Source organism: Embiotoca jacksoni, unplaced genomic scaffold (assembly GCF_022577435.1).
Source record: "Embiotoca jacksoni isolate LCO1_2020_lvr unplaced genomic scaffold, fEmbJac1.0.p SCAF_23, whole genome shotgun sequence".
NCBI classification, from domain to species: Eukaryota; Metazoa; Chordata; class Actinopteri; family Embiotocidae; genus Embiotoca; species Embiotoca jacksoni.
In genome coordinates, this window is record NW_027185374.1 from 10,641,355 (window position 1) to 10,669,170 (window position 27,816).

At 41.0% G+C, this 27,816-nt stretch overlaps 1 protein-coding gene across 1 annotated transcript; it reads right to left on the reverse strand.

Annotated features, from left to right (window-relative positions):
- Window positions 1-167: 167 nt before the first annotated feature.
- emilin1a (elastin microfibril interfacer 1a) lies at window positions 168-27,816 on the reverse strand. Its single transcript, XM_069158675.1, has 12 exons — window positions 27,520-27,816; window positions 12,443-12,559; window positions 10,517-10,716; window positions 9,750-9,849; window positions 9,166-9,274; window positions 8,863-9,072; window positions 5,829-7,106; window positions 4,116-4,530; window positions 3,639-3,764; window positions 3,459-3,476; window positions 3,225-3,359; window positions 168-1,882 (listed from the first exon to the last, which is right to left on the reverse strand). Exons 1-12 carry the CDS (start codon window positions 27,639-27,641, stop codon window positions 1,572-1,574), a joined length of 3,141 nt encoding a protein of 1,046 aa, XP_069014776.1. The 5' UTR covers window positions 27,642-27,816; the 3' UTR covers window positions 168-1,571.

Sequence of the window (27,816 nt, forward strand, 5' to 3'; positions counted from 1 at the left end):
GGAGCCAGAAACAAAAGTCAACCCAGCTGCGTGTATTTGAGAAGGCCAAAAGGGTGCCAGATCAAATATGTGAAGTCCAAAGTGGGCTGAACAGTGTGTAAAAACCAGTGCATGGGTTATTAATAAATGAAAAACGAAAGGATAAAAGTGAGACTGTTGACATGAGCTTTGTTAAACGGGATAAAATCTGTATTTGAGGCACACATTTGTCAAAACTTACAAAACATATACAGTACCTGGCAAAGGTGAAGTGGTAACTTACACAAATCTTATAAGGGCACATATGCTGAAAAATATTTACAATCCGTCGAGGTTATACAATGCATGGACACATATCAAATTAAATTCCCACACTGAAGACTGAGGACGATCAAGTCTTTCCTGCGCGAAAACAAATCTGCACAATATGTGGATAAAGTATTAAGCCATCATGTGAATAAAATGTAGCCCGATCTGCAGATAATGTGCAATGTTTTTTTTTTTAAAATCCATTCAAGAATATCTACAAACTTGGTATCATGCATACTTAAAGAAAACCAAGGCAGGATGTGTGTGTGTGTTCATCAAAGAGGTCAGATTTGTAGCATAGAAATACAGATATGTGTAGCTTCATTATTTGTTGTTGTTGGCTTTACATAAAAATTCCACTGTGAGATGGACTGATAGTAACAGCTTCATAACTGTAACTCCTTGATCCTCCACACAGTTTGATGTCCCTTATTAGGACACAGAAAAAAAAATCCCCATTCTTCCCCCCTGGCCAACCTCCTCCTACTCCTTCTCCCCGTGTCTTTCTGGGCAGAGCTGATGTCCTAAAATGGTCTTATTGTTTTGCTGTTGTATGATTTATAAAATCCTGTGGTTTCTGAACTGAACTGTCAGTGACTTCATTTGTGCATTTCCTCCTAAAGAATAGTGGTTTGGACTGTGTCCCCTCCGCCTACATCACTCTGCATTTTTTTCCAACACAATTGGCATTCACCATTCTATTTCTGGGAATTTGCTTGTGGTCAGAATGAAGCTGTAAGCAATGTGAAAAGAAAACTACATCAGAATGAACAAAAAAAAAGATTGTATAATGACCTCTGAACACTTGATAGGCCGTGGGTGGATAACACACACACACACACACACACATAAAAAAAACCCACATCCTTTCTTACCAAAGTGAGACCTGAACTAAATGTTGTTGTAATGAGTAACGAATTCAAGTTTACAGAATGGAAAGAAAATATGGAGATATAAGAAAACCCTGCAGTGGCTTTTTTTCTCAGAAGAAAATAAAAATGTAGAAGAATAAAAAACACAATGGCTCTTTGCACAAATAGTTTTCCTTAAAGCTGTGAAAACAAATCATTGTGGTTGAAAAGGCTTATTCCATCCTTCTTAGCATGTGTAAAATATAAAATATAAAGTATCTTCCTCTTTACTGAATAAATCCAGTCCAGTTATATCAGTCTCCCTGACCGCCCTGCCGATGGCTCTGTCTCTGGAGTCCAACCGACAAATTAGAAACTCTGAAACACTGTAAGTTTAACACTGAAAGTTTAACACGGATCAGATCAGACGGTCTAGTACAGCAGCATCCCACTGAAGATGGTCAGAGGCTCCGAGGAGAAGGCCAGCTTGCCGGTTACGAGGTCGATGCAGACTGTGTCCCCGGCCTCCATGGGCAGGATGATGTTGAAGACGGCCACAGCTCCTGGGATGAGTTTGGCCTCTGCCATCGGCTTCTCCAGGCCTTCGGGCTGATACCCGGCTGAGTCCACGCGGGCGACTCCAGTGTTGGACTTGGACAGCACGGCCTCGATCTTCATGTTTTTGTGGCCTGTCAATATACCACTGAAGAAATACTTCCCACTCACAGGAGCAGTGAAGTAACCTGGAGGGTGGAAAGAGGGCATAAGGACAACACTGATGGTGTGCATTGGCTGTGTATGATGAGATCAGACTGTGTTTTTAGCATGGTGGATACAATGCTTCCCTCAACTGTGTGAACTTTGGTTCAGCTAAACAATACTTTAAAAGATCAGTAGCCTCTTGGATCGTATTCAGAAACCAATTCATGGGGAAAAACTTTAAAGGGCCACTTCACCCAAATATAAACAATGACCTAAAATGGGTTCTCGCCACAGGAGTGAAGTAAACAGATAGTTCTGGTTTGATTTGGCTTGTTTTTTAGATACTCAGCACCACATTTCTGTCAATGTAGTGTATCAAAGAATGACATTTGAATTTTCAGCAGGAACCCTTTCACACAGGTTATTCCACACAATTTCCACATTTTACATGAAAATTTGATGACCTCATCAAATTTGTTAAAGATCAAATTTTGCTTGTGACCTCTTAAAAGAAAACATTGTTAGCAATGAGAGCTGACCCTTCAATTCTGCTCATGCTTTCATAAAAAACTTTAGTTTTGATCCAAACCATAATACTTTCCTAAACCTAACTAAATGTTTTTTCTTTTTGCAAACCCACCCCATTGTGTTTAATGGCTCCTTCTACTTCAGACGAGGCAAAACATGACACTAACACTGTATCCTGTAGTGGACTGACAAATGTATTACACACTTTGGCGTGATACTGGGTTGATGTTTCATAAAACCAAGGTTTTCTTTCACAGAAATGCATTTATTTTGTCTTCTAGTCTCTTCTATCAATCATTCCACAACTCAAATTTATCTTGTGACCCTTTGAAGTGGTCTGAACCCTATGTTAGGACCCGCTGGACTAAACTAGCTAACTGTATCTAAAATAGCTTAAAGCTCCAATTTTAGCAGCTATGAAAGTAAAATGCCTTTTACACAATGATGACCAATATTAATCAAATAATCTCATCCTCAGTATCATATCAGTCACAGGTGCTATTTCAATAACCACTAATATTACTTATGATATTTTCAGCACAGTGATAATACGTATGTACTTAAGTAGCCTTCTTAATGCTGGGCTTTTACCTGAAAGGAAGTAGTTTTACCCTGTTCAAGTGGTATGTTTACTTGTATTAAGTACATAAGCATCATACATATAGTATCGAAATATGTGATTCTGGACTACATCATTAAAGTATACTTTATTTATCTATTTTACACTTTTTTCTGTGAGCAAATCCTGTGGTTGAAGCACTTTGAAGACACATTATATTGAAGGATACCTATAATATTTAGATACCTTTTGACTTGACAAGCACCTACTGTAATTCCAGTCGTACTATACCTCACCTGTTTTGGGATCGTAGACATTGTTTTCATTGGCAAAGACTTCGTTGAACACTATGGTTCCTGTGCTTCTCATCGGGCGAGTCAGTGCAGCAGAGAAAGAAAGGCGTGGCACGTGGGCATCAGACCCTGCAGGACCTGATGACAGACCAGAGACAGAGAGTGGGAGCTAGTGTGAATTAAAGATCAAAGACTGATGAGTGCTTTCATCTGTTGTTTAGTAAGAACAAAACATACCCTGTTCACCTCTGAGACCTGCAAGATAAAAACAGAGTTCATCATCCAACAATACAATTTCATGCAGTTTATTTTCTATTCTTATCACATTTTATTTATGCTCGATGTGAAGACAGATCAAAGATACAACTTGCAAATCTTTAAACGTTCCTATATTCTGCAAAAGTTTGATGTTATTACCTGGAACTCCCCCTGGTCCCTGCTTGCCCTCTCTGCCTGGAGGTCCCACCCTCCCTACGGGTCCCATAGGACCATGGATTCCTTGTTCCCCTTTCTCTCCACGGAGCCCCGGTAGACCAGGTGGACCTGAAGGAGAGGAATGTTTGGTGAGACAGCACAGCTGGAAAACAACCGACTGAGAATCGTCTTTACCAGAAATTGTATCCCTGAGGAGGATTCCAAGAACATGTAGAATATGCCAAGAAAGTCAAGACATTTAACCTGGTTTGACTCACAGCATGACTTTCACTTTCAAGTTGACTAAAACTTCTCCTTCAGCCAGACTTGATAGGCTTTTAAGTGAATTATTTTAAAGATGACAGCCTAAATTCTTTCTTTGGGCTATTTTTCCCCCCACCACCACCGAGTCTCCCTTCCAGTGAGTCCTATCTCTAGACAAAAAGTCAGATCCCATGCCCTCTGTCCTCTGTGACTCACCCATAAAGTCCTCTACTGTGAATTTATGGAACTGTCGGACCAAGTCCACCAGTGACGAGTTCAGCCTGTGTATCTTGGAGTGAACACTCTCCAGCTGGACGTTCTGGATATCGTCGATAACCTCTCCTTGAGACGTGACGGTGACATTGAGTCCATTAACGCAGCTCCATAGCCCGGACACATGTCGGTTCAGGCCATCCTTGATCTTCTCCAGGCTGTCTGAGAAGGAGTCGAAGCGTCCACAAATGCCCTCCAGCTTGGAGAGCCTTCGGTCCAGACCATCGCTGGACCGCCGGCACTCCTCCACCTCCGTCACATAGTTGTTCCTAATTATTTGGATCTCTTTGCCCAGGCTGCCGAATTGTATCTTCGAGTCGTCCACATGCTCAATCAGCTCCTTCTGCAAGTGGTTCACCTTGAAGAGAATGTAGAAACGTGTTAATGTCTGCGTTTTGGGTGAGTTTCTTTTGACAAAGTTTGACTAAAAATATACTTTTTTTTTTCCCGTCTTTGTTACAGTTTATTTTCCAATGGTCTCTTATACACACAAAAATATGCAAGAAAACTCAAATATTTATGGTATGTTTAAATATTTTCATAACTGCAATAATATTATGTGAAGACACTGTTGCCAAGATAACCATGATGTATGTTTGACTGGCATAATATTGTTTTTACAGAACATAAAGAAAAGTGATGTTTCAGTTTAAAAAGACAACACATAGATCATCAGTGCTGTTACCAACCATGCCACCATGTTTTCTGCCTAATACAAGGGGCAAGTTTAAAATGCAGCCCAAGAATGTAGATCCCAACCTTGGGACCTAAATGGGTCTCAAGATAAATCTGTGGCGTGACAAAAACGTTCATTAAAATAAGAAAGATGGGGGAAATTATTTATTTAAGTAAAATTATGATTACTTTTTCATTTTTAGGCCCCTTTGCATCACGGAAGGACGCAAATTTGGTCTAGACTCAAATACTGTATCTTCTGTTGCCACGAGCTTGACATGAAATGTCTCATCGGCTGCTGGATAAATTATCAGAACATTTTATACAGATGAAGCCTCGTGATATTGGCAATCCCTTAGTTTCTCATGCAACATGTTTCAGTGTGTCAAGAAGCTTCTAGCCAAATACCTGCAAAATATCTGTAGTTTATTGTTATGTAGCAAATGTAACCATGCTGGCACCTTAAACAATGATGGTGAACTCTGCAAACATCATAGTTTCTGCCAGTTAAATCAAATATATTAACGTTGTCACTGAGAAGGTGTTAGCATAGCAACTAATGCTTTGCTTTTAGGTCAAAGCACAGAGGCGATCGCAACTCTTGGACTTGTTAGTAGAATCTTAGTCCATGAACTCAGTGCCTCTAAAAGCCTGACCAGAAGCCCCCACTCTTCACTAAAATTATACAATCTGATAAGGGTCTTTGGCTTTGAACATACGAGGGTCAGTGCCGATAGGTTAAAGGTTGCTACAATATTTTCTAAATTTACTTGAGGTTAATCTACCCATTAAAATGCAACGACCGGAAATGATCCCCTATGGAGAGCGCTCAGATCTTTTTACACTGTGAATTTGGGTCTGGGAACACCAGGCTGGTGCTGAGTAGGCATTGCTTTAACACACAGAGTCACAAAGGTCAGATATACAATAACACACAGGGGTTAGTATCTGTAGTATGTCTTCATCATCACCTCATCTTACCTCAGAGATGATGTCATCCTTGCTGTTGGTCAGATCAGTCAGCGTGTTGCCGTGTGTCTGTATAGTCCTCCCCAGGCCCTTCAGAGTGTCATTAATGGAGTTGAATGTGAACATGACCCCAGCCAGCTCTCCTTGGATGGACTTCAGATCGCCTCCTAATCTTCCACTATGGACAGAATGACCATCCAGACGTTTCTTCAGATCGTTTATGTTGGTTTTACACTGGCCTGTACATTCCTCCACCTCCTCCCTGAGTCGTCCCACCTCCTCCTGCAGGTTGGAGCAAATCTGAGAGCACACAGATTCTCCGGAGTCCACTTTTCTCCGCAGATCCGTCAGCTCTGTCTGGCACCTGTTAAGGCCATCCATTGTGGAGTTGGTAAGCAGGCGCAGGTCCAGTTCTACGGAGCTGCAAATAGAACAGTCCTCAAAATCATTTCCCAATGTCTCAATCTCATTAACAATTCGGTTGAAGTTCTCTCCGTTCTCTCCTGTTACAGCTATTATCTTTTTGACATCATTTGTTAAGTTGATCACTTTGTCAATCAGTGAGTCTCCTGACACAGACAGATCGTTCAGTTTGGTGTTAAACTTCTGGATCTCTTCTTGGTTGGCCACAACCCTCCACTGTAAGGTTTTCACAGTGTCATCAGTGATGTGACCTTTTCCGTTAGGCCCGCAGGTCTCATTGCACATTTTTGTGGTTGATGTGAGCCTTCTGTCGAGGAAGGTCGTACTGTTCTCCAGCTTGCTTAAACGTCTACTATGGTCTGTCACTGTGTCTCCAAGGACAGCCACATCCAGCTCTATTTTATCGATCTTGAAGCTGTGGTCATCCAGCCGACTGACGACCATGTTGCGCAGCTGGGTGAAATCTCTCTGAACGGTGTCTTTAATGTTGTTCCCGGTGTTAGTGCACCTCTGTTCGGTCTTCCTCACTGTGTTATTCAACTTCTTTTCCAGTTCTCTCAGCCTACCATTGAACCGGTCCTCTGTCACTCTTCCCTTCCCTCCTCCTGTCCCAGCTAGCTCCTTGTCCAGCCGCCCTTTGATGGTGTCACACTTGTTTGCAGTTGAGGTGACTCGGCCGTCTACATCAGACAACCTCTTTTCCAGCTCGGTGACTGTGTTACAGCAGGCCTGGGAGCGCTCCGTCTCCTTGCGGGAGATTTCCAAGCTTTGCCTCAAGTGCTGATCCATGGAGTTGATCAGCTTCTCCAGGGCTCTGATCCTGTCCCGGTCCTCCTGCTGCTGGCGCCTCAGGTCCTCCACACCGGCCTTGAGGAGAAAGGCATCATGAGGACATTAAGTTGTACAGCTCGTATCAGTTGTGACTTTTGTTTTTTGATCTGAGGATTCACATGAAAAGCATTCTGACCACGTTCAACATTGGGAAAACTTTCTTATTAAAGTGTTGTGTACCTTATTTTCTAAGTTTTCAGATTGCCCCTTTATCAGAGTCAGGTGTGCACCTATGATGCTTTGTTTTTTCAGAGACCATTAATATCTGAAGAGCTTTGCTTCTTGATAGGTGCAATTTCATCGAGAGTAAAACAATACTGTATATATTACGTATGCATATTGCATTGCACTGTATAATGTATCAGCCTGGTATCACGCCAATGTAATGTCATACACTCATCAGTCCACTAAAAGATACCGTGTCAGTGTCATGTTTTGCACACACACATATGACCGAGTTTTAAGAAGGAGGTGGTAGGATGGGGCACAAAGAGTGATAAAGTCCATGTAGTAATGAGTTCGGAGGAGGTTTTGATGGAACAAGCCGAGAGACCAGCGTTTGAGTTTGTGACAAAGCAAAAGTTAACGTGAGTTTCTTTTAAGTTACTTATATAATGTATGTTTCATTACCTACATAAAATTATACATTTTATCCCTGACCAAGAAGGTTTTGTGCCAAAACTTAACTAAATCGCGACCATGTCATATTTAACCCAAACTATGCTCTTTTGTGTTTATTTTGGGCCTAAAATTAAGGCTCCCTACTGTTTACTCCCAGATGAGGCCAAACGTGACAGACATGGTATTCTATATTGGACTGACGGGTATTTTACATACTTTGGCATGATACTGGATTAAATATATTGTATTGTATTCATTGATAATTACTGCAAGAGCCTGCAAGGCACAGGCTAAAGGAGTGATGGTGTCCCAAGGTCAGACAAGTGTTTAAAGATAGCTTTTCTTGCTAAAAAAAACTTACAGAGCTCAGTTCAAAGTAAGGGTGTCTTGATCACACGGTTTTGTTCCTGATATGTTGATATTGAGTATTTGCCAAAATGCCAAATTCATTTTTAATAAATATTTTCCAACATAACACAGCTACAAAGTGCATACTGAGGCTTCAGTTATGCAGTTATATAAAAAAAATTTGCTCAGCTTTAGGAAAGTAGAAGTTTAACAGGCTTTTCTTTAAAGCTTTTCTATATTGCTCTTCATAGTGTACTGGTATTTTATGGTATTTGTTGTCAGCAGTGACAGTGTAGGTCTGATTAAAATTTTGAAAGGCTTAATACCACGTCTCTTTATTAAGTTCAGACACAGTTTTCAACCAACAGAATAAAAACAAAAATATTAAATATTTGTGGGTAACGGGGGGGAGATCGGAGAGGAGGGCCTTTTATGTGTCTATGCCTAGAGGCCCATGACTGCACTTTAATGTGAGGACAATAAAAACCCGATTTATACAAATAAAATCTGCTTGATGAATAATCCTAGGTCTCTAATTTTTCCAAACAGCTGGAAAACTGTCTGGCCTTATTTTCATTTTTCTTTTTAATCTTTCTTTAACTGCGTGATTATGGGCTTTTTTTTCAAAGTCATGTTTTATAGTTTTATTATTTGTTTGTACAGTGGTTTATGCTGGAGTGCTGATTTATTGTATTACTGCCTGCATGTGGTCATTAGTTTTTACTGCTTTAGCGCCTCGCAGGGAGAGATGGGAAATAAGTGCAACAAATTACATTAAATGTTTTTTGCCATGTTGATGTGATTATGACATATTGAGTTTCACCTGGCAGGCAGAGCAGGACAGAGACACACGTCTCTCCAGCTCCGTCAGTATCTCCTCCTTCAGAGAGTTCAGCTGGTTCCCCCCCTCTCCTCCTCCTCCTCCTCCTCCACCTTCACCTCCGCCTCCTCCTCCTCTTGCTTCTCCATCCAGTTCGTTGCTGCCTCCGTTCACAAGGTGGTTGTTGATGTTTAGCAGGGTTTGATCATGGACCTGAACAACCCAATATTCATATGAATGAATGTGGTCTATCATTGCTTTTAAATTACAGACATCTACCCAGCCAGAGTATGACATGTGGATTACCTGTGTCCTGTTATAGAGATGGTCAAGTTTGTTCTGGATGTTGTTGATGGTTTCCTTCATGTATGGCTGCGCTGAGTCAGCAGGAACGATGACTCCATTTAGTCCAGGTCTGGACGAAAGAAAAGTTTACATTTCTTCCAGCCAAGATTTGTTATAAACAGTGTTGGAGGTTATGTTTAACAAAGTAATGCATTACTGCAATCATATTATGTTTAAAGCATTATTGTAACGTGATACTAATTAAACAATTATGTTGCTAATTAGGTGACATAAGTTCTTTGAACTGATTCTGCTTATGCACATGTAAGTCTGTGTATTTACACAGTATCCTAAACTCTAGATGAAAACTACTTCTTTATGTCTACCTATCCATACATTTCAATAAACAAGCATAGTCAACTGTCCTGACACAATAACCAATCATAAACAGGAAGTGACATACCGTGCGCTGTACGTCTTCTGTGATAAGAAGACTAGCAAATTTGAATTTGCTGAACTTCCTTAAACAGAATTTCAGTGAGCAGATGAACTCCCTCTATGAAGTAACACATATACATGATGTATTGAAAACAATAAATACATACAGCCTCTGGTTTATGCCGTGGATGGTGGTCTGCATGTTGTGGAGGTCTTTGGTCAGACCGCGGATGGTGTCCTCCAGCTTTAGGATCTTCTCTGAGTCACCTGGACAAAAGGAGACAGAGAAGAGGGAACAGACAAAATGAAAGTGGAGCGCAAAATGTCCAGTTATATTTTATATTTACTGCTTACAAAAGAAAACTTTATGAGGCATTACAATGAAACCTTCTGCTTCTCACTGTGAGCGATGGGATCCTACATGAACAGTTTAAACTGTGTTGGTAATTTCAATTGAAATATTTCTGTAATTGTGCTTCTTTTCTTACTGGAAAACTGTCCAGAACGCAGTGGAGCTCAGTTGGGAAAAATGTATGTCATTTACTTCCAAGCACCAGTCAGAGTTAGCAACAAAGTCTGAAGAAAATTTTGGAGTTATTTACTCGTGTTGCCAGCACTGTCAAGCCGATCTGATCACAGCACACACACACCATCCTGATGGAGCAGATATGCTGGATTGTAGAGTGTTAATCTCTTCAGAAATAATAACTGAGCATGTTTTTCTCCCAAACTTGACCTTTGATGGCTTCTTATTAAGTTTTCAAGGGCTTCTAATGCAGCAGACTTTTACAGTGATGTATCATATAATGGTGCTTATCAAAACATCTTAAGCATGTGAAAGTTTTGATACTAGTTCACAAAAGTAAGTTCATGGCATTAACATAAAACATTATTTTAATGACATTCACTTTAGACTCCAGGGAACCCTCCCTACCTTCTCCCCCTCGCTGTCCACCGCCTGTGTTGTGGCTCGTCTGAGTGACGCGAGGTCGCCCTCCGCTGACCTGAGTGTCAGCGGTCCCCTGGGGCCCGTTGTGGCAGTCTTCCCCTGAGTAACCGTGGCAACACTTCCACTCCATTTCCGTCACCATCTTGTAAGCAACCTTATACCTCGGCCTCCTGTACGTCCGGTAGCTGAGGATGAAACACACAGTGAAATGTTAACTAAATTTTCATTTGTTCGGACTTGACGTTCATTTTTTCAGCCATGATAGTCCAAACAGATGAATCCTACTGACGGATCCCTTTACTTCTCCTCTAGATCCACTGTCTTGCTTTATGACCAAATTCCTGTAAAAATCCACCTGACATTCACACCAGTTCTAGCTATACCTTTTGTTTCGAGCAAATTTATATCCACATGCTTGCTCTGACGCTAATCTAACATGATAGTTATAGACATCAGAACTGTCCTTTTCAGCCTGTTAGCATGCTGACATTAGCATTTAGCTCAAAGTGATGCATTGCTTACAAATAGCCTCACAGAGCCTCTAGCAAGGCTGTAGACTATTAGCCTTGTAGATCTGTGTCTTAAACTCATGGCAATATAAGAGTTAAAATTTGCAGTGTGATCCTGATGACCAAGTCACTGACCTGTAATGTTTCTGAACCCTAAACTGAATACCACCGCTGTTTCATAGGTTCATTAAATGTCAGGAAATGGTTGCAAATCATCTCCTGCTGATGGATGGGATTCTGAATGCTTTGTAAACTTTCCTGTCTCATTTTCCAAAAGAAATCCACTACATTTACAGTAGCCAGTACTTAATCTTCATTTCCTGTTCATCTTCCTTTGAAATAATATCCATGTCTTATTTGGAAAGCTCTGCTGTAGTTTTATTATTAATGTGTCATTCAGTGCGACTGAGGAGACTCCCTGTTTTAGGAACAATGCAAAAAATAGACTGGAATTGGACAGAACTCTCAATAAAGATTTAAAGCAGCGTCACAGGCATCTTAACAAGCCCTCAATGTGAGTTCAGCAGATTTCTCCCTTTTATGCCAATCCACAAACATCACAGTAGGTATCGCAGAGTATTTTCTGTGCCATAAAAAAAGATTTCATCTTCCAGGTTTCTCCCCCTAAAGGCTGAGAAAAATAGAGTCCTCTCCGATTAAAAACAAAACAGGGCTCAGAGAAATGGAGGCAGAGTTATAGAAAGAGAAGAGAAAAGAGGAGAATCATAAAAAGAAAGAAAGACAGAGTAAGAAGAAGAGATTGTTTTTACAGGGTAGGAGACTAGACTGTGGTGCCTGGAACCCCTGTTGGCTTCATTCTTAGCATAGCCCAGGTTTAGGCCGAGGCCCCTGGCAGACGCAGGGATCAAGCAGCCAGGCCAGGGTCACACAACATAGTGAACACTTCAAAAGAGGAAAAACATCAGCGGCGCTTGATTAATGTTTTCTTGCAACCATGACATGCACATTTGGAAAAATCTTTGAGTCAATCCCATTTCTTGTAAATTTGCTCCAATATTTGCAAAACTGGATATTCCCATGTCGGCACCAGAGAGACTGGAGCTGCACCACCGCAAAACGTGAGACTTTGAGACCAGCAGTTTATCACTGAACCAGTCAAATATGGAGCCGTAATCATGTCTGCAGTGATGTTCTGGATACACACAGAGGGACAGTTACAACCTTCCTGTGCAGACTCAAGAGACAGCAACAGAAAAGAGTGGAGAAAATGGACTGTCTACAGACAGGACAGAGGGAGAGACGACAGATGAGAAGGGGATACAGACTTTTGTGGATCTGAGGACAGGAAGTTCAAGGAGCAGGACTGAATACAGATTAGACTCCGGCGGCAGAGATGGTGAATTAGAGGGGATGTGAAGCACTGAGAAGAATGGATACTCACGCCACTCGAGGACACTGGCCCCAGGTGCAGCGCTGATAGTCCGGTTTGATGTACGTCTCCACCCCGTCCTCCATCACACAGCTAACCGTGCGTGTCACCACATAAGCACACCAGTTCCTATGAGATCACACACACAGGAAAGGAAATTAAAAATGAATGGCTGTGACGGCTGAGAGTTTAAGTTTAGAGCCAGGCGTTGACACAAACATAGCAGCTCACTCGGTATACACACTCCGGTTCTGTTCTTTATTTGTCACACAAAGATTTGAAAAAATAATAATGAAAAAATTTGTTCACTTTTTGATTGTGAGGCTCCACTGATAGTTTTGAGATCAATATCTCAAACCCAGGAATCGTTTATTATTCTGTACAACACTCAAGAGAAATTGGTGCAAATGTCAGATCAGTTCAGATAACTGCACGACTTTAACAATGGTTGCCATTGTATTGCCTCTCTGACTCCAACCAGCCCACACAAACGCACACACACGCACACACACACACACACACACACACACAATCACACACACACACACACACACAATCACAGACACACACACACAGGCACATCTGGCATTGTAGTGTTTATACAGAATATCTCTGTAAAAACCTACCAGTGGTAACAATCATTCCCCAAACACTCGATAAAAATATTTATAACTAAAATACTATATTATCCAAATATTAATCTGAAAACACAGATTTATTTTCTCACTACAAGTCAGTTTAAGAGCTACTCAGTTCCCTTATGTAGGCTACATTTAAAGAGTTACTGTTGTGAAGTGGTACCAAGTTCATTGGAAAAGATGAAAGATGAAATTCAGTTGTCATTCTGTACAAAAATGCATTTTAAGCTTCAGCTACAGTAACTCCTACATGAGTCTGGAAGTTGGTATCCTCCAAAGTTAAGTCTCTCTTGATGTTTCACACTTTAGAGGCACCTTAATACAGCACAGGAATAACAATAATAACAAGGGCAAGGGTCAGAAAATGGTTAGCTTAGCTTAACACTGACTGGAAACAATTATCTGTCCAACATAAAAACATAGGATTTAGGTAACCTGTTAGTAAACGCTTGCTTTTTTTAAACATCCAGCAGACAGAGAATATTAGCTTTTATTTGCAGTCATATTTGTAGCCAGCTGGCAAATGTGAGACAAATATTCACTCAAATGATTTACTTTTTACATTATGTACTATGTCACTGAGACTTTAGGGGAAGATTTTTCTCTTTAGCTCCAAAATGCTTCATAATCACAAACTCACTATATCTGCTATTTGGCTCTGGGCGAGTCCTGTACAGTGGTTTAGAGATTTCTCACTGAAAACAGCTGCCTGCTGTGGCTGAAATAACAAAAGTGCTTCACCATGAAGAACTCTTCACACTACATTTAATCCATTGTTAGTAAAATAATACTCATTATAGTTGCTTCAGATTCAGATTTAACCTTAAGCCATACTTTTGAAGCCAACTCAAATATTGATTTTAAAATAACTCCCATTAAAAGGTTGTTAAAAATGAGTTAACATGACAAAAATGTCCCCATTAACATGCTTTTAGGCTCAAAGTCAGAGACAGGTTTACAAGTAACCCCCACACTCCCTCACACTCCAACAGTCAGTTTGTTTTCGTCGCCCTGACCTCCCCTGACCCTCAGATGTCTCTAGTGATAACAACTGCAGATAAATTTAAGACACAGACGTCCTTCAGTCACTTTCTATCATCATTTTCATATTACCCAGAATCCCCATCCACTGCTATTTCTCTGGTGGTTATTATGGCCAATTACTGTCACTCTCAGATTCATCTGAGGAGAACTATGAAGGGTTTACAGATAAAAGTTGGAGCATACAAGGAGTTCCTTCATGCTGGGAAGTCAATCAGCAGCTTTCGTCTCTCTGTCGTTTTGTCCGTCACTCTTTCTCTCTTGCTTTATGTCCTCCTGTGTGTAACTCCTTTTTTAATCTTTTTATCCTTGCCCACATTTTCTTCCTATCATCCTCGCTCCCTGTCCACCTCTGTTTATTATCTGCCTCTTATCTTTCTTTCTGTTTTCTCTCTATCTCTTCCTCTGTGTTGCTCACTCTGACTACACTTCTCCCCTCTGCCCTCCAAGACCGCGATTCTCCCCTTCATTCCTGAGCTAGTCTCCCTGACACGGAGCGTTTATCATGGTTTGATCCTCCCAACCCCCTCATGGCCTCCTCTTCATGCTACTGTACGTGGGAAAGTGAACACGATTAATTAGCTGCCAGGCTCTATAGTAAAGGTTCTTCTTCAATGTACACGAGTAACATATATCAAGGGCAGGTTGACCTTTATCATATTCATATTGTATATGGACAGGAGGCTGTGGCTCAGATGGTAGAGTGGGTTGAACACTAATCGGAAGGCTGGTGGCTCGATCCCCAGCTCCTCCTGTCCACATGCCTAAGTGTCCTTGAGCAAGACACTGAACCCTAAATTGCTCCCGATGTTGTACCATCGGTGTGTGAATGTTCTCCTGATGGCAGCACCCTGCATGGTGATCTGTCTCATTAGTGGGTGAATGGGAAAACATGTTAAAGCGCTTTGAGACCGAAAGGTGATAAAGCGCTATACAAGTACAGACCATTTACCATATAAATAGAACATCCCTAGCCATACAAACACTGTTTGTGAAGGTGTCAATGATTTCTGCCGCTACACCGGTACATAAAGATGGATGGTGGTTTGGTGCTAAAAGCAATCAATAATTACATTTGTCAGTATCAATGTTCAAAAATTATTCAATTATCAATCACAATTAATTAGCAAACATCAATTATTGGTGTTTTCTAGAATAATAAAGAAATGTTTGTGAAAATACAAGAACATGCAGTTCATTTTTAAAATGTATTATTTCAATGCTAAGAGCAGTACAAGCAAATGTCCGTTAGCCTCGCTGTATCAGGGTTGAGGTAAATATCTGAGACAAAATTTGGGTTAAGTAAGCTGAAAAATCACCTGAGCCAATATTACCGTATATACCTCTACAGAAATCCAAGTTATTAGTTATGTTTTTATTTAAAAATAACAACGTCAATATGAGCCACCATTCCCCAGTAATGGTGAGGTTATACTCAAGGTAAGGAATAAAATATATTTTTACAAATATTTGGTGAATAAACCCTTTTAAATGAAAAAAGGGTCAAAAACGGAAAAGAAAATGTCAATAGCACTGTACTGTACAATTTCAAAGTACTTCTGCTGAGTATTTCCATTTCGTGTGACGTTATTCGTGTATACACCACAACATTTCAGAGGAAAATATTGTTCTTTTAAGTCCAATACTTTGATTGATATTTGACAGTTAGGTTACTCATTACTTTGCAGATTAAGTCTTCACCATGGTCCATTTGATGCAGGTATCTATTAAGATTAATTAAAATAAAAGAAGTTGAAATGATCTCCACCAAAGACCACTTACATGTTAATCAATATGTAACAATAACTGAATAATATAACAAATACCTTTCACTTGAATAAACTGAGTAGAGTTTAAGAGGGCAGGACTTGAGTACTTTTGCAGTACTTTATTCGAGTAAAGAATCTGAATACCTCTTTCACCACATGTATAATGTATTCCACGATCTCATGTAGTATCTCAGTTGGATTTTAAAAACTATGTCATAACCTTAAATATGTTTTAATTAGCATAATTATTCCATCTGCTCTTTAAATCAATATCAGAACATGCAAATTAAAGAATAACTTTTTTTTTTCAATGTTAGTAATTTCTGATATGGTCCTCATTCTTGAAGGTCAACGCTGCGTGTGATGTGTTTTTTTTTGTTGCCAAATAAGACATACAGAACATCAGTATGGATTACAGATAAACGACATTGTACAGAAACTCTTCAATATGTGAATCTAGTTTATTTGCTACATTCACTGTTTATATTATGTTGCCTTGAACTTTTGGGAATTTTGGAGTATTCAGCTGCGCCTGAAGTGAACACCAGATCGAGTATAAGTGAATGTGACTCGGCTGAAATGGTTCAGTGCTCATTCGTACAAACTTTGCTGTAGCTCCTTCTGAGTATTTCCACAAAATTGCGGTTGCTTACAGCAATCCATGTGTGAATTGTTTGTATTACACTCTGCCTTGCTGTTCTGGTGAACGGTTGGCAGCACGGATGATGAGCAAGCTATAACATTCGTGAGCGAGTATTCCAAGTTATGTCGTTTGATCGATTTAAACAAGGACCTGAAACTTTTGTTTTGTTTTGTTCAAATTTTGTGTAAATCTTTTGTGCCCCGTTCACACGCAACAGGAGCCATCTTGGAACTTCTTGTTCACCTCCTCGTATTGATGTTTTTATCAGAGCTTCAGAGCCCTGAGTGATTATTCAGAGAAAACTCTGCCATCATACACAACATCTCAAACCAGCAGCCGCCAGAGCTTCCAAACACAGCTTCTCTCCCCTCATGTCCTTCCAGACACTTGCGGTTCATCGCACTCTTCCTTATTGCATTATGATGCGTGAGGGTTTACTGGGTTATCTTGTTCTGGTCTTGCTTTGTTGAACAATGTATTTTGAACTCAACATTTTTGAGAATTGTAACATCTCTATCAGGAGTTGGACAAACACAAGAGGAAGGGAACGAGACAGCGGTGATAACGCAGAGCAGCTCAGTCTTTTCGGCCTGTAGTTCCACTGTGTTGTTTTTGTCACGGTGATTCAGTGGGACAGCACTGCCAATCTATTATCTTGACTTACTGACTGTCGGTGTCACAGACAGGAGATAAAGCATAAAGTTGGCAACTCTCACACCCTATCGGCTGATGGAGAACAGCTCTGTGTCTCGTATAAATAAACTTAACCATCTCTCACTTTTTCACTAGTGAGCAAACACAGATGTGCATACATACACGCACATATACATACATAATAGCATCCATCTCTGCAGCTTCCAGACTAACTGCATACACCACCCTCCCTGTGGCTTCAGTTTCCATCTTTCCATCACTGGATTTTCACTTCACTGAAATACATGAGAGAAGTCTTTATGCTTGTTGGAGGATGACGAAGTGTAAAACTGAATAAGCGTGTGTGTTGGCAAGTGTGTGTGTCTGTGTTTATAGGCAATGCCCTTCACACAAAAAACCAAATAAAACCAGTGGATTTGTTTATGTTTGTCCCAGCATGTGCTAAACTTCTGCTGCATGGGTGACACTTCCCAAACATTTCAGCTCCAAACCCACAGGCCTTTTCTTCTCCCACTCTAATCAGCGTGAAGTTAAGCATTCCAAACAGTAATCCAATAAAGTCGCATTAATCCTAATGGCCGCAGAGAAGTCGCGGAGATGAAAGTCCGCTAACTAGACTTGGCATCTTTTCCATAAATTTAAAATACAATCGTAAGGACACACACACACACACACACACACACACACACACACACACACACACACACACACACACACACACACACACACACACACACACACAAAGCCAAACATTCCCAAGAGTCCCTCACAGCCAACAGAAAACACTCACACAGCAATTTTGAATCTAACCTGATTATCTTTCCTCCTTACGACACTTAAATATCACACGATATGCAATTATGAACTGACATTAATGACATCAACTATCAAAGTCTCAAACTCACAGCATAACAGGGTGTTAAAAGAAGGCGTAAGACAAGGAACATGCATGGGTGTGTGTGTTTCCCTCCCTTCAGTGGGATATTTAGCAGCCAATCTTCCTGTTTCCTTTATGATATCAGCACTACAGGAAAACACAAATACACACGCCAGTTCCAGCACATATCACGGAATGCTTATGACTACAATATGTATTTCAGAGTGTTTGTCAGATAGCACTAGATAAAGGCAGAAATGCAAAATTAGAATACAATGCTGTCCTCAAAAACATTCAAGTTGTTTAAACCCTTGAACCTCAATAACCTGCTAGCGGAACAATCATCACAGAATTGTGCTGTAAAGCCAAAAATTATTTAAGCCTACAGAACTTTATGTGAAGTTCTCAATGTGAAGGCTGAATTTGTAGCCATGTCATGCTTCCCTTAGAAAGGCTTATGGAAGCTGCAGTCTGCTGCTCATAGCGGGAGGAAAGGTTGTTGTGAAAGCTATTGTAATGTAAAGTAAAGTAAAACGTTTACGTGGATTTGGCAAACCAAAGAGTCAGGCAATGTTACAAATTGCCATGTTTTGATTTTTACAAGTGGATAGACTTGAAGAGTGAGGACTAACTGGTTGGATTGGCAAGTAGTATAGAAAGACGTTGCAGTTGGGGCCACGGTTAAGTCTATGAAACTGTACAAAACGTACAAGACATCTAGAACATTTGTGAATGCTGCAGGCATTTTAAAAAAGTGTTGACCATTTAGCCTCAAACCACTTCAAACCAAAGATTGTTCGCATCTGTTTTTGCTAGAAAGTCATCCTCGTCTTCCCCACCTTTGTTAGCACATTCCTGCATTTCTTGGCACATTTTCACAGCCAACTGTAGATCAGTGAAAAAGTGTTAAACCAACAGCAGTAATATTTTAAAACAAACAAATCCCCCCATAACAAGAGCAGGTCAAAAACGTGTACAATGCTGAACCAGGTATGACATGTTAATATAAAACAAGGGGTTTTGATTTAAAATGGATACAGGAAGTCGCATTATTTGGCCAACCAATGGTGACTTTCTCTGTCAATCACACGGTATTCGCTATATCACTCAGTCAGTGACAAGCATGAGCACTTATAGAGCTGGCCTCACTGTAGCGGCCCTGCCAAAAAACTACTGGCAAAAACTGGGAATCAGAAACTCCTTTGTATACCTTTAACCCTGTTTTCTTGGCAAAATGGAGGCAGCAGAAAAAAAAAGCTGTAAACACATATCAATTACATATCATGACCTTCAAGCTGATATGGTAAATGTGTTGCTTATTTACACATCCAAAGAGCATGGAGCAACATTTACATTTATTTATAGCTGTGTTTGTGTCTATTTATCAAATGTAAGTAAAATATTTACTGACATGTTGCACTTTTTTGTGCCCTGCTCTTTAAGCTGCTAAATGTCCGAAAGCTTTTACAAGCTAGTTGCTAACTCTGTCTAGTATTTATTTCTGAACTGATGCAGTACAATGGGCTTTTAAAGCTGTCAGCTACATGTGAAAACAACACTGTGAAGAAAAACAGTAAAACTGTGGGCCGTAAAACTAAAACAATGAGCTGAAAGACATTAAAATGCTTGGTAGAGTTGAGAGGGACTAAAATCGGATGTTAACTCTTTCTGAGTTTGTTGGTGAGATTTTCTCCTTTCACATTAGATACTATTATATAGTCCAATTTTAATATGCAAATGTTGATGAAAGCAGCTTTAACATGCATAGGATCATCAATAAGAAGGTATACAGAGTTAGTAGCTACCATCAAATCTAAATATTCCCTAAATCAACTAAGCAGTCCCTTCTCAGTACACATAGTCACATGATCTGTTATTTATATTACATTTTCAATTACAAGAGCTTTAAGACAACGAGAATGGGAAAACATACAACTATGTCTTCATTTCTTCTCTGCCAAGCACAGAGCAGTGAAACCTCCATTGTACGCGTCTTATTTTATTTACAGAGCCACAACTCAGCATGAGTGGAACTCACACCTGTCTTAGCATTGCTTTATTCCCCAATAAATATCACCTCTTATAAAACAGCAGACTTCACCGTCCAGCAGGAAGTGGAGGTCTGACATCCCAACCCACATCAAGGTTTATTTGATTCAATAGCAGCTCTGCATGAGTCCTACACAGAAGAATGCAGGTTAAACTAGAATATTCCGTGACAAAGGTGGCACAGAGAGTAAGTAGGAGGAAGAGGGAATGAAAGAAGAAAAAAAAGGGGGGCGTAGTTTAATACTTTAAAAAAGAAATCACTTGGTGGTGCCTATTGTTGAGGGATCTTTCATTTAGCTTCAAGGGAAGGCTTCGACAGGGACTTGAATGAGTGGATGGAAAGGGGTGTGTCTCAGTGTTTGAACTGTGACCCTGAGGTCAAGAGCCCCCTACAACGCCCTTGTAAAGACACACCTCTGTACCAACACCGAAAGGCACACAGGCTGTCACAGACAACAACACACACACTCGAGTGCACTCACTCATGCTTGAGTGATCACACTGGGACAGACAAACATACAGAAAGGCAGACACACACATTCTTTCTACTCCGTCCTAAAAATGCAGTTTTACTTACACACACACACACACACACACACACACACACACACACACACACACACACACACACACACACACACACACACCGTGTTTCCCTTTGGACCTGCTCCAACATCAAAGGACAGCGTGGCTGTGTAAACTTCTCTCTGATTGTTTAGCCTGACGGTCACGAACATATACAGAGAATTTCCACGATACTGCCATTTGCTTTAGCATTATAGCCCAGATACGTCAGTGTTCGGAGGTCTGCGGGATTTTTCTGTGGCTCTCTCGAATTTTAGCCATTTATGGAGGCGTGTGTGTTGGAAACTCAAGTCTGCTTAAAGCCTTGAAATCACAGTCGCTCAAAATAGTCCAGATTTTTAGCTTAGTAAATCTTTATAGCTCCTCTGAAGTACAAATGTCTTGTCATGTTATTTATTCAGGGACTTTAGAAGAGGTTTATGGTTTCAATTGTTGAGTGGTGTGGTGGGATGTGATGAGTGTTGGGCAGAAATCCAAGATTCTATAATGTTCTGTAAGTTCATCTAAACAAAGTAAAGAAGGCTTTCTCAAATGCGGTCCATGCTGGAAACGATGGTAATTTGGTTACAATGACTGTGTCTGCAAAGCATCCCTTTTCCCACATTTGTATTACCATATGTAAGGAGATGTTTTTAAGGACCTAATTAGCAGAAAGGAGAAAATCACACAGATAGAGTGAATTTGGATCCGTTCCAAGTTTTGTCTAAGAAGAGGACAATCCTCTTAGTGTAATTGCCTGGCTACATAGTGGTGTGTTTTGGCATGTTGTAACTGTGTGAACATTTTTCTTTCGCTATAATGCAGTGCATTGTGGGAAACATTTTAGTTCTCTAAAAGGGTCACAATAGCCTCTTTAAGATTCAGATGTTAAGAAACAACTTAAGAACCTGCTTAGCGGCTCATAAGGCTGCGCATACTTGAGCTGCTTGGGTTTGATGCTGACATCAGCATGCTAATATTCTCACAGTTACAATGCTAACATGTTAATGCTCAGCTGGTATAAGGCTGTCATTGAATCGAGGTCATGGTTACAACATGGGAAATTGTGTGCGTGAAGTGTTTGACATTTAAGTGGTTAAGTTGTTCGTGTTTGCCGAGCGAACAAGAACTCCGCCATTTCTGAAAATGTCAGCAAACACGTCACAACCAAGCGACAACCCACCGTGATTTCAGCCATTGGTTTGTGAACGGCCATTATGAGCCTTCAAGTTTGGACTTTGGCTGTCAGCATCTTGCTAGTTCGGAGCGATTTGGAGCCAGAAGTGACCATATTTAGACGAGCCGGGGAGGCGTAGGTGGTAGATCTGACTCGATCAGATTGGGGACCCGACGATACTACGTCCCACCCACCGATAGCGGAAACCTAATGCTAGGCTAAGATAATGCTTCAGTGCAACTGTTTCCATTTTGACTGGCCCAAGGGAAATGTGCAGGCATTGTCACAGACAAGCATTAAGTTGTTCATGCACTGATGCTAAAATCCTGAGCGACCACAACAGAGAACTGAAACCACAGTCTACTTCTGCCCCGCTGGAGCCACTGGGGTTGATTAACTTGCTTTGAGGCAATTATTAAGAGGAACTAAATTACAGACAGTTGTTCCCGTCTCATGCCCAGATTGGTAAACTCTGTCGCATTCTCAAGAGTAATTGTTGCTCCTAAAGCTCCCTAAATTATTTTCAACAACGTCAATTTAGTGGCTGTGGTGCTGTATGTAGGCAGGGAGAGCAACATCTGTGGAAAAAGAAAGTGAGAAGAGTAGAACTGAAGAAGAGAGAGTGTCTTGTGGCTGCATTACAGCATGTATGAGGCATCTTTTGGTCGTGGAACGGGTATCAATGTCTTGGAATTAGTTTTCCTTGTGATCCGCACATGTTGGAGCCAAATGGTGGCAGAACAAAGAGGTGCTTGTCATTTAATCATGAAGGAACAAATCTTTAGGTTTACAATCAACGTTTCAGCGGAATAAGAAAAATAAACAACAACTCAGGTCTCTTCATGCATTTTTCTTCTTTACTAGAGCCCGAGTGAAACAGAATTTTTGGGGCCCAGCTTAGGTGCCAATATTAGGTAGTAAAAAAATTTAAATACTGATGTGTAAACTCAAATGTGGTTATCAAACACTTCTGACAAAAATATTTACTTCATGTCACATATTTTACATAAACTTCGATGTCAAAAATGTCAACAGGGCACTTAAACTGTAAACTTCAATGGGGATATAATAAAAAATAACTATAAATACGTTGTAAATAAAAAACAAAAAAAACAATCGAAATTACCCCAAGCATCGTTTTTCTGGATTATGCTGTGTAAAAAAAAGTTGTTTTGTAACAGCCAACATATACGTCAATATTGATTTATCTGTGATGGGTCAATATCGGCCAAGCAGTTCATCTGTTGGGTTATTCTTTACAGCATACTTACATGTATTCCACTTATGGACTGCAGTAGTTTTGTATTATAATATATGGTCAAAAGTATACAGACACATAAAGACTGTGCTGGTGTTGAAGGATTTCCCTGAGATGTGTAACTCCAATGACTGAATAAGAGCACCGTGCATTTGTCCACCTTCATGACTCCTGTATGTAGCACCCCACTGCTAATTCAGAAAAGTGTAAGGAAAGATAAGTGTGATGGATGAGATCGAAGAGAGACAATGCAGCCTGTCCTGTGTCTGCTCCTCGCTTTCTCTCCTGTGGTAATCTAATGTCCTGTCAATCAAACTGCCAATGAGCCAAAACAGGTCAGCAGTCCACCTGCGTCTAGCCTCAAACACGCTGCTGCTTCCCGCTCTTCCCCCCTCACTGTCTGCAGCTTAAGGAATATCGTGCAGCCCTGATATTTTGGCAGAAGATGTGTCGGACAGCTCGGGGTCCTCCTGATCCCTCCAATAAGATTTCTGCTGGAAGTTTTCAGTTCATTCAGCAGCCTTTACCACTTTTGGGAATACTTCACACATCTGTCAAAACAAATCAATTGAGTTCAAACAGATGTCACAGGGGCAAACCGCATTGAAACGGGTCAGAGCATTCCTCTCCCTGATGCATCACTTTGAATGTGTGTGTGTGTGTGTGTGTCGCAGGCCAGCCATGCTGACTCCTTCATAGCCAACTGGTTTCAGCAGGAGGAGGGCGTTGAAGACGCCGGGCCCCCTCTTCTTCCTCTGTCAGTCTGCCCTTTCTCTTGTCACGTCGCTCCTTCCTGCCTCTCCTCCCTCTTTCATCCTTTCTTGTCACGCCTGCTCGCTCGCTTGCCACCAGATAGATTGTTTCTTTTCTAAGGTTTTTCTCTTGTCCTGCCAGTTTGTGTTCTCCTCACTGATTCCACCCTCTCCCAATCAGATACCTAATCTATTTCCTTTTCCTCTGTTCGTCTATCCTTCTCTTGACCTCTTATCTCTCACTTCTGTTTCGTCAATCAAGTCTTTCTCCATCGTTGTCCTCCTCTGTCTGCTTCCCACTTCCCGTCATTCACAGTAGCCAACACTTCGGCTTCTTCACACACAGACAGTGCGACCATATCTCATCACTTAGGCAGCCAAGGCAGCAGCAGACTGACTGCGCTCTGATGCGGAGAAAACCCTGATAGGAGCTCATATTGCAGGAGCTCAACTCCTAGAAGCTTGGCCTGCCTTCCATACACTCACACACACACTCACACACACACTCACACACACACACACACACACACACACACACACACACACACACACACACACACACACACACACACACTCAGGCTAAGTACAAACACATGTAGGCATGCAGGCAGACCCACACCACATGTGAGAGATCTGCCATTCATTCACTCAGACATTCTGTTGTGATTTATTTTATTCACACACATGCATGGACAGCTACAGACACTTCAGAGTATTCAGACCATTTCTCTTTCTGCACTTTATCCTCTTGTAGATTTAATTTTTAATTAGTCTACACTCAAAATAATCATAATAACAAAGTCAAGCAAATTTATTAAAACTCAAAAACAGAATTGTCTCATTTTCAACAGTATTAAGAACCTGAATTTAATCCTCCGTACTGCCCCTCTGACAGTAATTACAGCCTCGAGTCTTCTTGAGTAAGTCTCTGCAGGTTTTTGAACACCTGGATTTGGGCAGTTTATCCCATTCCATTCAGATTCAGATTCAGAAGCCTCTGTGAGCTGCCATTTTCAGATCTCTCCACAGATGTTCTGTGGGGTTTAAGTCCGGGCTGTTCAGGATCACTCTAGGACACCCGAAGACTTCTACTGAAGCCTCTCCAGTGATGTTGTGGCTTTGGTTCACCCTTCTGCTGAAATGTAACCATCGCTCCACTCTCAGGTCGCTGCTTTCTGGAGCAGGCTTTCTTTAAAGATCTCTCTGTTTTTGTCTGCATCCATCCTCCTCTCAGTTCAGACCAGCCTCCCTGCCCCTGCTGCTGAAAACCTGGCCCATAGCATAACCTGGCCCATAGCATGATACTGCCACTACCATGCTTCACTTTAGGGAGAGCGTTGAAGAGCAGTGCCTGGTGTTTGGCAGAAATACCTTCGAGTTCTGTCCAAATAATTCAGGTTCTCTGAGCCCTTTAAAAGCCGTTTGACAAACTGCAAACAGGCATGTGTGTTTTACTCAGAGTGGCTTTCATCTAGCTGCTCTTCCATGAAGGCCTGATTGATGGGGTGCTGCTGAGATGGTCGTCCCTCTGGCAGGTTCTCTCATCACCTCAGAGGACTTCCGAAGCTCTGTTAGTGCTAGTATTGCTGGGTCACCTCTCTGGACAAGGTCAGTCTTGCTCGGTTAGTCAGTTTGGTCAGACATTCAACTTTAAAAAGAATCCTCCTGGTTTTAAACTTCTTCAATTTCATAAGTCCTGAGGCCATTGTGCTTCTGGGGACACTCAGAGCTTTAAAAATTATTTATTGTACCCTTGGTGTTATCTACTGTATGCCTAACCTCAGTTTTATGTGAAGGTCTACAGAGTCTTCACTGCTTAGTTTGTGTCTTGTCATGTAGTGTGGGATCTTAACCCTCCTGTTGTCCTAGGGTCAAAATGACCTGCAGCTGTGTTCAACCAAGTTCTATTTTATTTTATTTTATTTTATTTTTATATTTTTTATTTTTATTTTTATAGAAGGCTGCCTCCTTGTCACCAAAGATCCCCAAAAATATAAAAATAAAATAGAACTTGGTTGAACACAGCTGCGGGTCATTTTGACCCCCGGACAACGGGAGGGTTAAACAGGTGTCTCTCTTTATATATCCTCTGTCCAATTCATTCAATCTGCCTCATATCCAGTCAAGTTCTGAAGACACATTTAAGGGATTATTAACCCAAACAGGAAGCATCTGACCACAGTCTGAATACTTTCTGAAGCAACCGGCAGTCATCCAAAAGACTAGAATTTCACTATTAATTTGTTTACAAGCACAAAAACAAGTCTCTCACACACACACACACACACACACACACACACACACACACACACACACACACATCAATAGACAGATGTCAGTGTGTGTGTGTGTGTGTGTGTGTGTGTGTGTGTGTGTGTGTGGGTGGAGGGGGTGGGGGGATGGGTCGTCCACACACAGGCCCTCAAGCAGAAGTTCAATTACATGCTAATAACACACTATGGTGTTGCAACAGCACAATAAAAAACATACACATGTTGGCCCACTGACATTATTAACAGCTTTATGAGCGGGGCCTCCAACAGCCATCACTGATTTACAAGTGACTATTAATCAGCCATCACTGAGATCTGAAGGTAGTAACTCAAACACTGTTCCAAGGTGTCTGGAGTGTGTGATGGTACAAAATGTGGGTGTTTGGGGCATCCTTAGGATCACTCGTGTCAACATATACAGTTACAATATAACTTAACAAAGAATTAAACAGTGTATTCAATATCAGTCTCTGGGATTAATGGTGTCTCAAGTTCAGGGTCCCTGCAACTTGTCACTCCCCCACAGAACCCAGTCACCTCTACTTGACTGCAGGAATCTCCTGGGTAGAATGATAAACTCACTTCTAACAAGCCTGACACTGGGGGCCACTGGTACAGATTGTGGGCCTCCTGGAAACTTTTCACTTGGGACTCTGGAACAGTAAATAGTAAAGTAATCCCTATAAGCCCTGTCTAGCTCTGGGCCCCCTGAATCATCATACCCCCATCCACCCATTACTCCCCATTGAGGGCCCATTCTGAGTCAAAGACCAAATCACCAATAAGATATTTCCTGAAGAAATGAGAATTCAGTCCATGTGTTCTTTTAAAAGGGCACTTTTAGTTGACTTATTGATATTACGGACTGAAAGAAAGAAGCAGAAAAACACAATCCTCAATATTGATCAGATGTGGTCATATGCTACTTCTTTTGGAGAGAGAGGATTATTTTAGCTGAATTATCAATTAACAGTTATATTTTTGGCTGAAAATACCAGAAAAGGTTGAAATAAAATATCCCTGTACAAATTTTACACAATCCAGGGTGATAGCTTCATAGTGAATATTGTGGTAAACCACATATTCAACAACAAACATGCAAGTCACCTTAACATATACAGAAAAAACAGTGAAACAATTTATTGTTCAGTCTGTAAATGGTGTCAAATGTTTCTAAGAAAGACCCTCTGGAAACTCCCCAGGGGCCTCGAACCTTACTTACTAGCTGTTTTGTGGGTGACCCTCACCACCATTTACTCTAAAATAAACACGTTTCCAATAAAGGTTTTGAATTGCAGCTGTTCTTTTTCTGTTACAGAAGCAAACCGGAACTGCAACAGGTTGATAACATTTACGCACAACATTTACGCACGGGTAATTTATTTATAGCTTACCTGTGTCTGCTCGCCGCTCTCTGACCCGTCTGAACACTGGACTCCGCATATCCAAGACCTGAACAAACCCGGGTTAACACGAAGGCGAGCAGGTAATATAAAGTCTCCATCCTTAAATCCATTGCGGATTAAATACAAATGAATATCATTTAGGTCCAAAGTTTGTTCAAGAAAAAGTCTCCCGTTTGTTCCTCACGTTCAGTGACGTGCTGTCGGTAAATGAAAGTGGAGAGCCATGACTTCATAGGATGAGAGAGTCCCACAGAGTCCCGACAAGTGCATTTCTGACAGTAAACT